Raw genomic sequence first — 16,472 nt, 5'->3', positions numbered from 1 at the left:
AGAGCACATTTTGGCAATAGTTGTTGCATTTCATTAACATTTGTCATATTTTGTATGTGTGTGTTGTCTGCTTATTATGTATTTAGTGTATATTAAAATCAAATTAAATAAATTAAAAACCTAAGCGCATTTAAAGGCAAAAAGGAAAATGCATATAAAAGGCATTACATGTGCTTTTAATTGTTTACAATTTTATTATCATTATCATTATTATTATTATTATTACTTTTGTTTTATTGCACTTTGCACATTTGGAAGCACAACGGTGTGAATTAATCGAATTATGTTTAAATTTCATGAAAATTAATCAATTTGCTTGAAAAGAGGCATGTTTTTTTTTTTATTTTCTCTTCTGGTGTGTATTTATTTATGGGCATGTGCAACAAATTTGTTCGGTTTGATAAGCCGTTATCGTTGCGTATTGCTTTGCGCCAAGTTTCACATCATCTAGATTTATTTACAATTAATTATAGCAATTTATTTTTATATCATTTCCAAAGACATTTTCAACGCATTTGTCATACAATTGTTGCTGTATATATATATGCATATACACATGTTTATATGCATATGTTGCTAATGCCTGTCAACTGTGGCCCCCCTCTAATTTAATGCGTTGCCCCCCACACACACACACGCACAGACACACACATTACTAGACAACAACAAAAACAAAAAGAATACTTTGTTCTTGTGCGTGGCTATGCTCACCTACTCTCTCCCACGCACGCTCGCACGCTCGCACGCACGCACGCACACACATGTATGTAGCTGTAATTGTAACTGTAACTAAAGCGAATGATTTTTTGCAAGCTTTTTTGTGCTTCGTTCGCTCTCTTCTCCCGCTCTCCTTCTCGCTCACGCAGCGTCAAACAATTTAGTGCACTTTGTTGCTGCGACCCCTCCCTCGCACTCATCTAGAGCAATATGCATTTGCGTTTGCGTGTGTTACGTATGGGCGGACAGAGCACCGAGCGGATGGCCTCATCAAAGACCGTTTTCAGACCCTTCTGCGTCAGCGCTGAGCACTCCAAATATTTGACCGCTGCAATTTCCTTGGCCATGGCCAATCCCTGGGGATAGGTAATGGGCGTTAGCTTCTTGTCCTTCAGCTTCTCAATGGTCTGTTTATCGTCGCGCAGATCGAGCTTTGTACCCACCAGAATGATGGGCACATTGTTGCAATGATGACGCACCTCGGGAAACCATTTGGCGCGCACATTCTCAAAGGAGGCGGGATTCACCAGTGAGAAGCAAATGAGAAATACGTCCGTTTGCGGATACGAGAGCGGTCGCAGCCTATCGTAATCCTCCTGCCCGGCCGTATCCCACAGCCCAAGATTAATCGGCTTTGCATCGACCATCACATTCGCCGAATAGTTATCGAATACAGTTGGTATATATTCGCCGGGGAAGGCATTGGTCGTATAGCTGATCAGCAGGCAGGTCTTGCCCACGGCGCCGTCGCCAACAACAACACATTTGATTGCCTGCATGACGTCGTCTCAGTTTCTGTCGTTGTTGTTGTTTTAGTAGTTGCTGTTTTAGTAGTTGCTGTTGTTGTTGCTTTAGTTTCTTTGTGTATCTTTTGTAGGTAGCTTATTAATTTACACTCACAGAGAAGTGCGAGGGAGGCAGCGAATTCAACAAGTTTTGGCGATTATACAACTCGTATCTGCTTATTTTTTGCTCACGCACTCACACAGATACACACAGGTAGACAAATACGCACACACAGTTGTAGTTTTGCATGTGCAGTTAATCTTTGCATTCGATTACGATTACGATTTTGCCTGCCCTTTTTGTTCACTTGTTTGCAATTAACTTGTGGCCCGCATGGAGAAATTTTGCACGAGCAGCAAAATAAAAACACACCCAAACGCTGTGAAATCGACGCTGTCACTGAGCGAGCGAGCGGACAGCCAGAGAGCGTTAAACAGAAAAAATATGTGTTGCTATCGTTGTTGCTGTTGTTACTCTGGCTTAACAGCTGCACACAAAACACACACACACTAGCTGTCTCTTTTGCGCGCACTTGTGCTAGCGGCCTGCGCAAAGTATGCCGCGCACGCTCCCACACACAAAACAGCAACAGGCAACAGTGGCGTCGTGCATAACGTGTACAGTGCTCGAACGCTGCGTGAGTCATCAGTTGGTGACGTCTGATCTACTCAACGCAAAGAGAGAGCTCAAAGCGAGAGAGAGAGAGAGCAAGCGATCGAGAGAAACTGTGACGCGCCGCACTTGTCGTTCAGCGCGTTCAGTTGACCTTGCTTTGGTCTTATTTGATGAGAATTTTCTTCTAAATTTGTGCGCCGCTTTCCATGAAATTTTCCTTGCCCACAGCGCACGCATTGTTGTTGTTGTTGTTGCTGCTGCTGCTGACTGTTTTAATGGACCGCAAAAATGCACGCGTTTGCCCAATTTATCGACAATCGACACAAACCGACCCCAAAACCAAAACCAAAACCGAAATCCCCCAAAAACCAAAAACGCAAAACCAAAATCCGTATCCGCGACGGCCAAAACGCGATAGCCAAAAATGCAACACAAAACGCTGTTTGTGCATGTTTCCGCCACTGTGACCACGCCCCCCCCACCCACTCCCCAACGCCCGACACACTATGCATGGGCAAAAATTGTTAAAGCGGCGCGTTTCGAATTAAACGCAATTCAACAACTTCAACAACAACAACTTCAGCGGCTCGTGAAATATTTTCACATTTTTTTCAGTTAATTTCTTTAGCGCCGGTAATTGGATAATTAAATAGGCGCTGAAAATGGTTGTTTATAATAAATTTACATAAATATATTAAGTGGATAATGCAAGTGATAATAAATGATAAAAAAAATGTATGTATATAGATATGCAGAACAATTAACAATTGTTCAAGTGACAAAAATGCTGCGTGTTATCGTTATCGGTGGGGGGATTTTTTTTGATGAAACACTTTTAGGTTATGTGCTACATTTAATGCGATTGAGTCACGATTATATTGAATAACACAATCCGATTTTTTGCTAAAGTGTGTTATCATTTTAAACTCTGTGACAGATTATGAGCCCTTTGTTTGACTCAGCTAACATTTTGAAAATATTCATATTTATCAAATAGGTGTAATAGGGTTTTGAACTTAACATTACACAAAACTGGGAAAACTGGGCAAATAATTAAAGTGGAGTGAAATATATGACAGCGAATGCAACAATTATTTGATTACTGTCGCAGTCGTTGCCTCGTAATTGGCGAAGTGAAATATATACGTAAATATGAGTACATACAGCACAGACGCTCGCGCCCACGCCCACGCCCACCACGCCCACATTTGGCCACAGCCGGGGGCCATTACGAGTGAGTGCGAGTAGAGTGAAAGAGTTATTCATAATTGTTGTTGCAACAAAAGTGGCAGGGAAATGCATAACAAACTGAAAAATATGCACGCCATTTTTATTGCCACACCAGACGGCCACACTCGCACACACACTCACACACACAGACATACACACTCGCATTGTGCGACTATAATGAATGAATGCGCAGCTAAAGAACCGCAGCCTGAACCGATGCCGACCCAAAAAACAAATATAAGCCGCCTGACTGCTGACCAACAATAAATTTAACACTTTAACTGCTGTGTAAACAACTGAATGCGATCCACAGTTGCTAACGGTAATGCAGGCATTCGCATGTGTTCCCATAGACGTAATCTCCTTAAATGCCATCCAATAAATATGTTGTATTCAAGTATATGCAAGGTATGCTCGCAATGTTTGACAATGTTTGTAAGGGCGAAAGCTTGCGATCGACTTGAAGTTAGCTGCGCTTAACCAAAGCGAAAAGCCAAGACAATTTTACAACACTAGCTAATCGATAAGCAACTTATCGAAGCGCAAACTGCTACTTTTTTAATGCATATGTATTTAAGCTGAACTTTTAAAAGTTCTCCAGATTAATTTATTTAACACTTGTTCGGTTCGGCTGCACTGTTTGCAAATTAAATTTGTTTAATGAGTAGCGCAATAAAACGCATTTACTGTCAAGTGATAAAGTGTCATTTCACTCGGATTGCCTGCACTTTTATTATTTCTCCTATATGTATATATATGCATATGTGTGTGTGTGTGTGCTACATATTTTTCATTTATATGCGACATGTCGGCACGCCCCCAAACGCCTCCAATGGCCGCCGCCGCCGCCTGTTGACATGCAGCAATTATTAACTTTTATGCGGCTGCTGCCATGGCACCGTGTGTTTGTTATTAATTTCTTGTTATTTATGCAAATAGTTGGCACTTAATACGCTTGTAAATTTTTTGCAGCAAATTGCTTTGCGCATTACAATAAATTAACAGCATAAGCGAGCAGCAACAGCAACAGCAGCAACAACAACGACAATTCCTGACACGTTTCCTGCTTATCGACAACGTGGCAGCTCTTGTCGAGCGCTTTTCTGGAATTTAAAAACTATGTTGCATACCGTGCGGCGCTTTGGCTCTTACGCTTCCATAAACTCAGCTGAGTTATCGCTCGCAGACGTGTCGTCATCTCCGAATGCTGACCATACATACATATACATATATACATATATATATATATATATGTGAATGCAGGCAGCTTCATAGTTTTTCCAGCTTCTGTTTGGTTTGGCTGGGATCACGTCTGTCCCTCTGTCTGTCTGTCTGTCTGTCTGTCTGGAACTGCTTATGAATAAAGTTGTTGGCCTGTCAATACACACACACACACACACACACACAAACACACACACACGTCTGCTAGCCATTGCCATCATCAAGAGGGCCCCCCATTCAATTGGGGTTATTTGTCGCTCTATCTAGCACGGCTACGCTTTGTTGACTTTTTGGCTCTGAATGGCCCCAGCGTCTATTCAATTTTTGTTTTTTTTTCGTTTTTTTGTGTTTTGTGTACATCGCTAAACAACCCAACCACAGAAGACCCTCAAGCAATTTGAAATGAAAAGTTGGCTTGCCATATAGACATACATATTGTAAGAAGACAAAATAAAAGAAAACAAGGGGCAAAAAAATGATATGTGCCGCCCATATTTGTAGGCAGTAAATAGCAACAAGGCACGGTGACGAAATGTGTCCTTTGACATTTGATAATCCTGATAATAATCCTGGCCAGCAACGCACACAGAAGGCGGGTGGATTGGCTTTTCAACAGCTTTTCGCTTAATGGCCTGCTGCATTATTTAGCACATCTCGCAAGCCAATAAAAATTGCTTTAAAATACATTCCCGTCAACTTGTTGACTTTAAGCCGTAGACAATGCAGCGCATTAAGCGTCCTGCTTGCCAGGCTAACAAGGATGTGCCAGGCGGTAATTACGCTCTACCATAAAAAAGCAGCATTATACGCTTTTTATCTAGGTTAGCATTTAGCTCGGCGGGAAGTCTAAATTGTTGCGAGTATCAAAAGTATTCATTTAATTATTAAATTTGTTTCTTTATTTCAAATGTGTTTTAATTGAACAAAAAATATGTTTATAGTTATAAAAGTTAGTTTATCAACAAAGCCAGCCAATTCTGAATCCTTTTCTATTTTTAGTAGGATTTAATTTGAAATTTGAATTAAATTCTTATTTAAATGCAGCAATAACTAGAGAACAATGAAATTTATCTATTTTTTCAATATTTTTATTAATTTTATTTTAATAATTTATATTAATGGGCCATATTCAAAATTTACCATATATTTTTTTTAAATATTTTATTGTTCATTTTTTATTTTAATAATATATTAGATTGTCAAACCATATTCAAATTTACCCATTTTTATTTTGTATTATTTTATTATACATATTTTAGTTTATTATTTTATATTATAATTCATATATTTTAGTCTTTGTTATTATTATTATTCCTTACTTCGAATTTTTACATATCTTTATCTAATTTAACCGATTTTAAACTCTACTTGTAATATTTCTAACTTGATTGGAAGCACAAATAGAATAGACAGAGAAAACAAGAATATGTCTATATACGAATATGAAGTTTCAGTTACGAATCTTCCTTTCGAACCAATTGTAGACCACAATTACAGTCTACCTATCTTATTGAGCTTATTGAGTAAACGAAGCTAACTATAAATTGAAGAGCATCTCAAATTCGTCTAGTCGGCATTTTTCACACTCAATTACAAAGCTGGCACATGTGCCCGGGCCTGTTGAATTGGCGTTTTTCAAGTTTACCCGCGACGACTTTTACTTTACGCCCAGCATCTTAATTTACTTTTGCACTCAGGCAGCTGGAAGAAAGAAGTGCAGACCCGGCCTAAAACAACGGCAGGGAGAGTGGAGCGGGGAGGAGGAGGGGCAGGTGGGGGAGGGGGGGTTTGGGTGTAGGAGTTGCAAAGAATTACGGCAATTTCCTGCACAATTTCTTGTGGTTGAACTTGCCAGGCAGCAGCGTATGTTAACAGACGAGACCGAGACACACACACACTAACACACACACAAACACAAATACACACACACAGGAACACACACATGTATAGTTTTTTAGCTAGCGCTCAGCAGTGCAGTTAATTATAATTAAGACGAGTTAACTAACCACTTGCCAGGCACTCGAAGAGCTCGGCTGCTGCTGAAAGAGAGAGGGGGGGGGGGGGGGAGGGGGAAAGGGTGTGTGTGCAATTTAAATTTGTCAGCAGGCTGTTGTTATTTGTTGGCTTTAATTAAAGCTGCGTTCATTAAAAAATGTTTGTTGCCAGCAGCGCCCCAAAAAGTAGGCCACAAAAAGTGTTGCATATTCAAAGGCTCGACGGTTATTCAATACGGCATTCGGATTTGGCATGGCGTGTGGCACGTTTGCCGTTGCAAACTGTTGTTGTGGCTGCAACAATGGGGCATGTTAGCCGTCAAGGAAGCTGCGAGCTGTTATGCAAAGCCGCCAGCGGCGACATTCCTTCATTTGCAAGGACAATGCGACAACGGGCCGCAGAGCAGGAGGGATGCGGTGGCAAAATAGAAAGCGTTGAATGAATGCAACGGCTGACTGAATCTGGGCAGACAGTCGGTAGCTGCGCGGGGATGGGGAGGGGTGGGGCGGGGGTGGGGGGGAGTGGCAGCATACACCGATGACAGCCGCCAGGAATGCTATTATAATAAATAAAGCGCCTTTCACTCATAACTGCCGCACAATGAAGCACTGAATATCTCTTGTCTATAGCTGTAGCTGTATCTGTATCTGCATTTGTATTTGTAGCTGTATCTGTATCTGCATTTGTATTTGTATCTGTATCTGTGCGCTGTTTGAGCTTGAACAATGCGCACACTTTTAATATAGCTGATGGCAACGGCTTTCGTATCGAAGACTTTAATCAGCTGCGACTTGAGCTGTGCCTTTGGCAATTAAAGACAACTGCTGCGCTCATAAATATGCAATAAATATACGCACACACACACACACAGACGCACACACGCACACCTTCACACTCACTTTGCTGCCAGCGGCTATTGCATAAAAATCACATTAACAATTTGCTGCTACAAGAGTATTTTATTTTTATTGCTGCTTGTTTTATTTGTATTTCATGCGGCGCCTCTTACGCTATGCAAAGCACACACACACACGCACGCACACACACACATTGTACACACATGTTGCCAGCAGCAGGAAGCAGTTGCTGCCGGGATCAGTGCTATGTTGTGCAGTGTTGCCATCGAAAAGCGCAATAAAAACGCTTAATTTTTCACTTTTACACGAACGTGAATAACGCCTCCATTGTTGTTGTTGTTGTTGCTGTTGTTGTTGTTGTTGCTGTTGTTGTTGTTGCTGTTGTTGCTGTTGTTGCTGTTGTTGTTGTTGCTGTTGAGTGTGCTGTCGCTTGTATGTAAGCCATTTAAAAGTTATTTAATTTAATAACACGCACAAAACATGTTCCAAGTAAAAGCAAACGAACATAAATATGAGACACACACTCTCGCACACTTTGCACTTGCGATGGCGACTAAAATGTGGCAACAGTCCTGCCAGAAGGGTGTTGGTAAGAGGGGGGGGGGGGGGGCTGTTTGTAGGTGCCACTTCTTGCCGCACAGCAGATGCACATGCATGCGTAGTTTACTCAAATGCATTTGCCAGCATATTTTTATGCACGCATCAACAGGCATTTTTGATTTTATCAAAGTATTTTATTTATATTTATCTATAAGATTGTATTTAAATGTTTAAAAGGGTTGCAAAGTGTTGTCTATATATCTGGAATTATATACCCAATAAGGTACATCCAGCTCTCATAAGCTCCGAGATATGTTAAAAGTGTTTATGTTATACAAGAGATACTAACTCGTTTTGTAATTGTACATTTTCTTAATGTTAAAAAAGATTTTGCAAACGTCAAATATTAGTCAAGGTTCAAAGCAATTCGATAAGACTCAGATGGTCTGGTTAACTCAGGTTGTGGCTCAAATCTGGATTCCTCATAAATGTTTAATTTAATTATAAAAATGTAAAACAATTTATATATTATTATTTAGCTGCCCGTTGTACTGAAATTATTGCCATCAATATTTTCATATACAACTTGTGATCTTTACATAAAATAGACATTTAAGGTTTAAGATAAGCTCAATAGTATTTGGCCAAAGGTATTCATACTTTAGGACTGAGGCTCAAATAAATATTGATTAAAATAGGTTTTGTTTGGGGCACTTTCATTTTTCACCTCTTTGGCTAAACGATCAAAAAAAAACAAAAAATGTTTTCCATATAAGAACCTCGAAAAACTCACCTTCTATGCGTTAAACATTTCATGATAAAATAATAATACCCTCTACAAGGATACAAATATAAATTCTACTTCCGTATTAGAATCGGTTTGGTTCTAAGCCGATTTACAGCCAAGTGAACAGCTTAGATTTAAAATCGATGTGAAGAAAATGCATTGGGATTTTAAGAATAACTAATTATAAACAGATAATAATTAAATAATACTTTATGTAAGCTAGAAGGCAGGTTTCTAAGAGTTAATTTTGCCATAATCATCCGAAACATAATCGAAAGCAGATACTTTATACAATTTGTATTAACAATATTTAATATCAGCTCTACCCACAAATTGTTACATAGTTAAAGCTTTATCCATTTTTTTGATGGGCACGTAACTTTCAGTGCTGGCCAGCTTTGTGTTTTTAAAAAAAAAAACAAATATATATATATATATATAATATTTGACTTTCAATTAAAAAGGCATTTTTGCATTTTAATTGCATGGCGATAAGATTAAATTCACAAAAAACAAACAGTGCTCGGATAAATGAAATATAAATACGCAGACGGCAAACGATATGCCACGCCATGCAATGCTATAGATACCCATTGATATTTAAGCCGCAGCAACAACGAGAGCGAGAGGGAGGGAGGGAGTGAGGCAGAGAGAGAGAGAGAGGGAGAGGGAGAGTGGAAAAAACAACGCACAGACAAAACGCGATTGTCAATTTGTATTTATGTTGCCTGTTTCCGGCTGTTGTTCTTATTTTACAGATTTAACAACAAAGCGTTGAAAAGTGAAAAATCAGCCGCACACAAAGGACACACAGGACACAAATCCGCAATCCGCTTCGGCAAACCAAGGCCAAATGCAATAAGCTGCAGCCACGCACACAAAGCCATCAACAAAGCGCAGTCGAAGCCGTCTCCTGTTACCGCCCCCTTGCCACCCTACCACCCATCCTCCCAGCAAGAGCAACCGCAGCCAGCAGGAGTGGGTAGAGCAGCCGCCAGGATTGCTTTCTTGTATTTTGGACACACGTGCGCCACGGCTGCGCCGTTGCCGTGCCCGTTGCCCGTGTCCTTGCCAGCGCCAGCGTCAATCGGATCGCCTTCGGCAACGGCGGCCACAATGAAGCTGTCAAAACTGTCCAACCAGACGAACTCACAGGATCCGCAGGCGGTCAACTCGCGCATCTTTGTCGGCAATCTGAATACATTTCAATGCTCCAAAACGGATGTGGAGCGCATGTTTCAGATCTACGGCCGACTGGCAGGTGAGTCGCCAAATGCCAACGGCACCATCTCGGCCTAACCCACCTGTACACCTGTACACCCTTCACCCGCAGGCATCTCCATGCACAAGGGCTATGCCTTTGTGCAGTTCACCAACCCCTTCGATGCCCGCAACGCCTGTCACGGCGAGGACGGCAAGACGGTGCTCAGCCAGACGTTGGGTGAGTTTGTTTATACTACTCTGGAGTACTCTTAACTATGCTTAGGGATATTCCATTCAGCTCTTATAAACATCACAATTCAAAATTCATCCCAGTTTACTAGCAAAAGACTTTTCTATATACTAAACTTTCATAACTTTGTGTTTATTGTGCAGATTTTCTTAAAGACAATTTTTTCGGCCACGATCTGAACTAAATTTTCTTGTTTATATGTTTTTCTTGTTAAAATTTATGCCAAGATTTCTACTTAAAGCATTCCAAATTCCTGGAAAGTTTTCTGCAATTGTTACCTTCACTAAGCGCCCTTCCTTGCTTTCATTTTCTATAACTCTGCGAAAACTTAGCTTATTTTCTTAAAGAATATATCTTTATATAATTTATGAATATTTATTTTATTTTAAGATATTTCTTGATATTCTTACTAAAGTTTATGCCAAGAATGTTTACTCGTAACAACTCAATTCCCTACTCAAGACTTAAAACTTCCATTTTCATAGATGTTATCTAGCTGGTCATGATTGAACCTCAAGCTTGATTCTGCGATTTTATTTTATTTCCATTTCCACAAAGGATATCTCTCTGGCTTAATTGACCTTTAGACTAATTCCGGCTTCTTATTAGAGAACCAGTTTCTTATTTTATTTTCTTATAATAATAAATTTAATACCTTTGCCATAAATATCTAGACTGAACCGACTTTTGTAAAAGACACTATAATCTTGGTTCGATCTCTAGATTCAATCCTTCAGAGATAATGCCTACTTCAAATTTCCCGAGTCCCCAATAGCTGCCCTTTTCAGGTTTGATACCTTCATAACTTTGTCAAAACTAAAACGATATTTTAAAGGGGTACATTTTAGGCCATGGTTTGATCTCGAGATCGACTATGCTTTTAAATTTGGCAATACGATATTTGTAAAGCAAGAAATCATAGATTCTTTAATTTCAAGTATGTTATGTTTTTGCTGGCCTTCGCATACACATGAGTTTATATAGAAGAAACTTCAAATTTTCCATCCCTATAGCGCCCAGCTGGTTTGGGTAGTAAATTCTTGGTTAGCTTGAGTGCGCGGGGGAAGGGGTGGGGGGGGGGCGAAGTCTTTTGCATAGACATGGCAGACCTTAACCCTCGCATAGCTGCAAGTCCGATGTGGTTGGGCCGCCAGGTTAATGGCCGCCCGGCTGCCGGAAGCGCAGCACTAAAATCGAACAAGCGCGCGAAAAAACAGCAGCGCGAGGAGGGGGAGGGGGGTTGGTGTGGTAATAGAGCAATAGCAGCCCTGGCTGGAGTTGCGGCCCTGGCATGTGTAGCGGCCATATCTTAGCCTGTCTGCGTATTTTTGTGCAGCGGAAGTCGCTGCAGGCCGCAACTTAAAGTGCGGCCCGACATAAATCCTGCCGCGATACTTTTAATGAAATTTCAATGTTGTGCGGAAATGTGTGTGTGCGAGTGTGCAAGTGTGTGTGTGTGTGTGTCTACCTGGCTGGCTGCCTGACAACTGACTGTTTGTCGATTTAATTTAAGCGCTTAATGAAATTTCAAGCCGCGTCACTTGCAGCTGCAATGCAACAGGCCAAACAGACAGTCAGACAGTCAGATAGACCGTCAGTCAGACAGACAGTTAGTCGGGCGTCTTGGCAATACTTTCGTGCGTGTCTCTCGTGTGAGCGAACAACTTAATGCACTTAGCGCGCGATGTCGGTCGATTCGAGAAATGACAACGCTGCGTATGCGGATGCTGTCATATAATTCATATATTCATACGCCCCGTTGGCGTGCGAATGAATAAAACTTTTACGTGGCACATAAAAAGCATTTTGTGTCGTCCTCTGGCAGCGCTTATGCAAATGCAGCATGCTAATTTCGCGCCGATTAGAGAGGCAGCTTTAACCAAAAATAATAATAATACTTAAATGTGGAAAGAAAAAAAGAGAGAGAGACACAGTCCTCGCCCTCGAGTTGAGTGGCCGCTGTGTAATATTTCAGTGTGCCACGCGCCATTGACTTTTCGGAGACGCCACAGCAATGCGGCCTGGCCGGCGTGTAAACCGATTTGCAGTGCGGCAATGCCTTTTGAAACTTGCGCAAATCCTTCTTACGCTTTTATCCTTAATCTTAATTATAGCCCGCCAGCAGCCAGCACTTCCAGACAAACAGTGAAATTTCTTGAGAAAAAGGCAGCGGAAACAAAAAAAAAAATGCAAAGCTGCCACACCCCAGTCCAGTAATTTGTAGTTATAGCAACTGCGCGCCCTTGCCGCACACACACCCCCAGCTGAGGCTTGTCTTCATTTGGTTTTTTTTCATCCAACCCGCGGCGCACTTCAAACTTTGTCATGAATTATGATGAACGAGCGCGCGGCCACAGAATCCAACGTAAAAAACAGCCTCACGTCGCCCGTCGCACCCTTTTCATTGAAAAATGAAATGTTTAATGCATTCGGGCATGATTTTGACTTCTACTTAGGGCTTGGCATGCGGAGCGGGCAGGGTATTTTTGTGGAGTGTGTTTGCCAAGCAAGGTATGTCATGGGAAATTCTATATAATGCTTGAGATTGGAGGAAAGTACTTTTACTCATGTGATCTTAACTGGGTTAATATATAAAATTGATTAATTACCAACTTTCAATTTATTAGCTGCGCTTATAAATATAAAAGATAAAGCTAACTTAAATTTCTTACTCTGGTAAAGTAAATTCGATCTTCCGTCTTTTCTCAATCTAACAAATTTTGTTAGCTGAAATTCTGACTTTAGTAAAATAAATTCTGTCTTCCCTCTTCTTGGGATTTGAACCCTTAACCCAATCATAAAATAAAATTTAACTAAGTTAATTGCTTGATTCGTCTGTTTCTTAATTCCAACTAATTTGATTCAAAGTTGGATCTATGGATTTGAACTCTTTTTGCACAAAACCAATTTGCAGCCTTGATTGTAATTATTTCTAATCTTTAAGTAGAGCATACAAACTTCGTTTATATAAAAATGTTTATCGCTTTGCCCCTTGTCTTACGCCAAGATTTGGCCGCGTGTTTTTATTAAGATTAATGATACGAAGTCCGATTAAATTATTAAAACGCAGCAAAAAGCACACATTCCACCCCTGTTTATATTTTAATCACTTAGAGCTCAACATTTGCATAATGAAAAATCAACAAAAACTAAATGAAATAGAACATAATAGAAGCCGAAAAAAATGCCATTGTCTAAATTTTACTTAGCATTCACTTCAAAGGCGCAGAAAATGTTTTGTTTTCTCTGTGTGTATTTGGCACAAAGCCGATTTTGCCATTGTTGCCCGGATTAGATGGTCTAAGAGCAGAGTTATTTATCCGATTGTTGTTGTGCTTTTTTATTTAGATTTTCGTTTTATTATCATTGCAGATGTCAACATGGTGGCCGAGCCGAAGGCGCATCAAATTGGCAGAAAACGCCAGAATGTCAGCAAAACGGGCAACGATTGGTGAGTAGAAAAAATAGTAAACAATTTTCAAAATACAATTTCATGCCTCAGATTTTAATTTAAGACAAATGCAAATTGCTTGCGCACAATTTAATGCGGCCATGTGGCGCTCATTTAGAGTTTATTTACATATCATTTAACCGGACTGGCTGGGGCTAGGCTCAAAGTTTTTTGGGGGGTTGACGGGCGCACAAATAAATAAATAAATAAGGCGCAATCCATCAGGGCATGGACACGGACATGGACATATTCGTATTCGTATTCGTGTTCGTATCCTTTGTCTCTGCCACACATAAAATATTTTGGCTGTCAACACTATGCGAGAGTTTTTTGTTGCCAACTCCGACTCCCACTCCATATCCGTCTCCATCTACGTCTCCTTCTGTGTCTGTGTCTGGGTCAGTTGTGTGTTGTTTCGAGTGCTGCGTCAACACACACACACACAAACTGTGAAAAAATGGCGCCTGCCTCTGTGACTCTGACTCTGACTGTGACTGTGACTGACAGCTGCAATGTATGCTATAATATCCTTTTGGCTCCGGCTCGTGCTCCTGGCGCTGACATGTGCACTTGTTTGTCCCTGGCGCTGCCTTAATGATGACTGAGCGAGCTACCAGGCGGCGCATTCACAATTTACTTTTTCTTTTTTTTTTCGACTTGCCACTCGTGTGGAAATATTTAATTTAAGCTTAATGACGCCGAAAGGAAGTGCGTTAAGGCTTTAAAAAGGGCACTGACAGCAACTTGATTGTAATTAAAACGCAAACATTTCTCCTGCTGCTGCCGCCGACCAGGTGGATGGTTGCCTGCCTGGCTGGTCCATGGGCTCGTGTTTGTCATTTAAATGCCAGCTCAGTCCATTGACCGCACACAAACTGACCGTAAAAGCCACAATTGCTGTCGCCCTCCCCCCCTCCCGCTCCCCCGTTCCAGCCACCACGTTTGGGCGCCGTACGATATGAAAACTGAACCGAATATTGAACCACAAATGGATACGGACGCTGGCAATTGTATCAATCACAGGCAACGCACGCAATCAGCCAGCTGATGTGGAAAGGGGTCTCTCTGTGTAGAGGGGGGCGTGGCACATAATTGGCAAATGACAATTGAAACGGCGTCACGGTCACAGGGTGAGTCCTAAACAAATATTGACTGGCAGCCAGGCAGCTGGGCTGACAGACAGGCAACAGTTGGCAGGCTGTTTAACTTTTTTTATTTGATGTGCTGCCACAATTTAGGGCTAGCAGCAGCAAAGTTGACACTTCAATTAGAGCTTTCGGCGCACAATTAATGAGCTTGTCACAATTTAACTGCTTTGCAGGGACTACTTCTATGACAGCTACTGCTCCTCGGCGCTGCTGCGCGGCGGCGGCGGCGGCTCCAACGGGGTGCGCGCCAAGAAACGCAAGCGTTTGATGACCAGCAACAACAGCCTTGTTGCTGCGGTGCAACAGCAGCAACAGCAGCAGCAGCAGCAGCATGGCCAGCATCATCACAGTGCCGCTGCAGTGGCCGCTGCTGCAGCTGCTGCGGTGCATCATCAGCAGCAGCAGGCGCAGGCGGTGCAGCAACAGCAGCAGCACCAGCAGCAGCACCAGCAGCATCAGCAGCAGCAGCACCATCATCATCATCAGCAGCAGGTGGCAGCTGTTGCTATGGCGGCCATGGCCAATTTGTTGCCACAGCAGCAGCTGTTGCTGCATCAGCAGAATCTGCTGTCGAATGCGGCAGCCGTGGCCAGCACGGCGGCAACAACAGCGGCGCCCGGCGCTCTACATTGGTCGCAATACAAACAGGAGCAACAGCAGCAGCAGCAACAACAGCAACAGCAGCAACAGCAACAACATCAGCAGCAATTTGTGGCCGCTGCCACAGGTTTCCAGTTGAAGAGCGTCATCGCCGGGCAGTCAACGACTTCGCCACAGAACGCAAAGTCAGCAATAATTGCTAATCAAACAGCGCTCGTGGAAACGTACGGTGCCTTTTCCCAGCAGCCGTCGCATCACCAACAGCATCAACAACAACACCAGCAACAACAGCAGCAGCAGCAGCAACAACAACAGCAACAGCAGCAATTGGGCTGCCTGCTGCAGCCGTTGACTTTGGCATTGTCCCCACAGCAACCGCAGCCGCTACAATTGCATAGCCAAATGATGCAGCAACAACAGCATCAACAGCAACAACAACAACAGCAACAACATCTACAGCTACAGCAGCAGCAGCAGCATCAGCATCAACAGCAGCAACATGCACAGGAGCAATTAAGTTTGCATCAACACTGGGGACCATTCAAAGTCTACAGTGAGTATTGACTTGATTTGTTTGCATTGTTCGGCTCAATATTGGCAATTTAAGATTCCTGCATTGATTAGCAATTATTTGCTAGCTTATCTCTCATTTAAAGTAACTATATTTAAAATGATTTATTTACTAACGCAAACAATCTATCTACATAGCTCATAGATAAGATTTTGCTAAATTCCACCGACAAAAATTGAAATTGGGCGAAACTGATGTGGAAATTGGTTGTTTGATAACAGCTAGCTATTTAATTGAAGCACTTTTTATTCTTATCAGCATTAACATCTGACATTTATTTTAAATTATCGATAACTCACGTAGTGTTCATTAAATCGATCGTTATCGATTTCCAAATGCGATTTATCAAAAGTAGAAAAGTGTAAAAGATATACGATGACAGTAAGGAGAGAAACCCAATTGATTGACTGAGTGATTGAATGATTGAATAATTGACTGGCTGACTGAGAGACCAACTGATAGACTGACTAAGTGACTGGCTGACTTCTTGACGGACTGACT

The 16,472-nt window shown here is 41.7% G+C and overlaps 2 protein-coding genes across 2 annotated transcripts in view; one reads left to right on the top strand and one right to left on the bottom strand.

Annotated features, from left to right (window-relative positions):
- The window catches only part of LOC135429462 (putative mediator of RNA polymerase II transcription subunit 26), a 36,814-nt gene that overhangs the window by 15,140 nt on the left and 5,202 nt on the right, over positions 1-16,472 (top strand). Inside the window, exons 2-5 of the mRNA XM_064683765.1 lie at positions 9,507-10,009; positions 10,082-10,189; positions 13,574-13,652; positions 14,974-15,953. Of these exons, the coding sequence (XP_064539835.1) occupies positions 9,865-10,009; positions 10,082-10,189; positions 13,574-13,652; positions 14,974-15,953 (1,312 nt within the window). The 5' untranslated portion in view covers positions 9,507-9,864. The remainder of the gene's footprint in view (positions 1-9,506; positions 10,010-10,081; positions 10,190-13,573; positions 13,653-14,973; positions 15,954-16,472) is intronic.
- On the bottom strand, positions 271-1,908 carry Rac2. Its single transcript, XM_064683780.1, has one exon. The coding sequence runs from the start codon at positions 1,494-1,496 to the stop codon at positions 918-920; it is 579 nt and encodes a 192-aa protein (XP_064539850.1). The 5' UTR covers positions 1,497-1,908; the 3' UTR covers positions 271-917.

The sequence above is a fragment of the Drosophila montana genome, unplaced genomic scaffold (assembly GCF_035044405.1).
Source record: "Drosophila montana isolate Dmon_TW-CO22-7 unplaced genomic scaffold, ASM3504440v1 contig_2667_1, whole genome shotgun sequence".
In the NCBI taxonomy this organism is placed as follows: Eukaryota; Metazoa; Arthropoda; class Insecta; order Diptera; family Drosophilidae; genus Drosophila; species Drosophila montana.
This window is presented reverse-complemented; position numbering and strand designations above follow the sequence as displayed.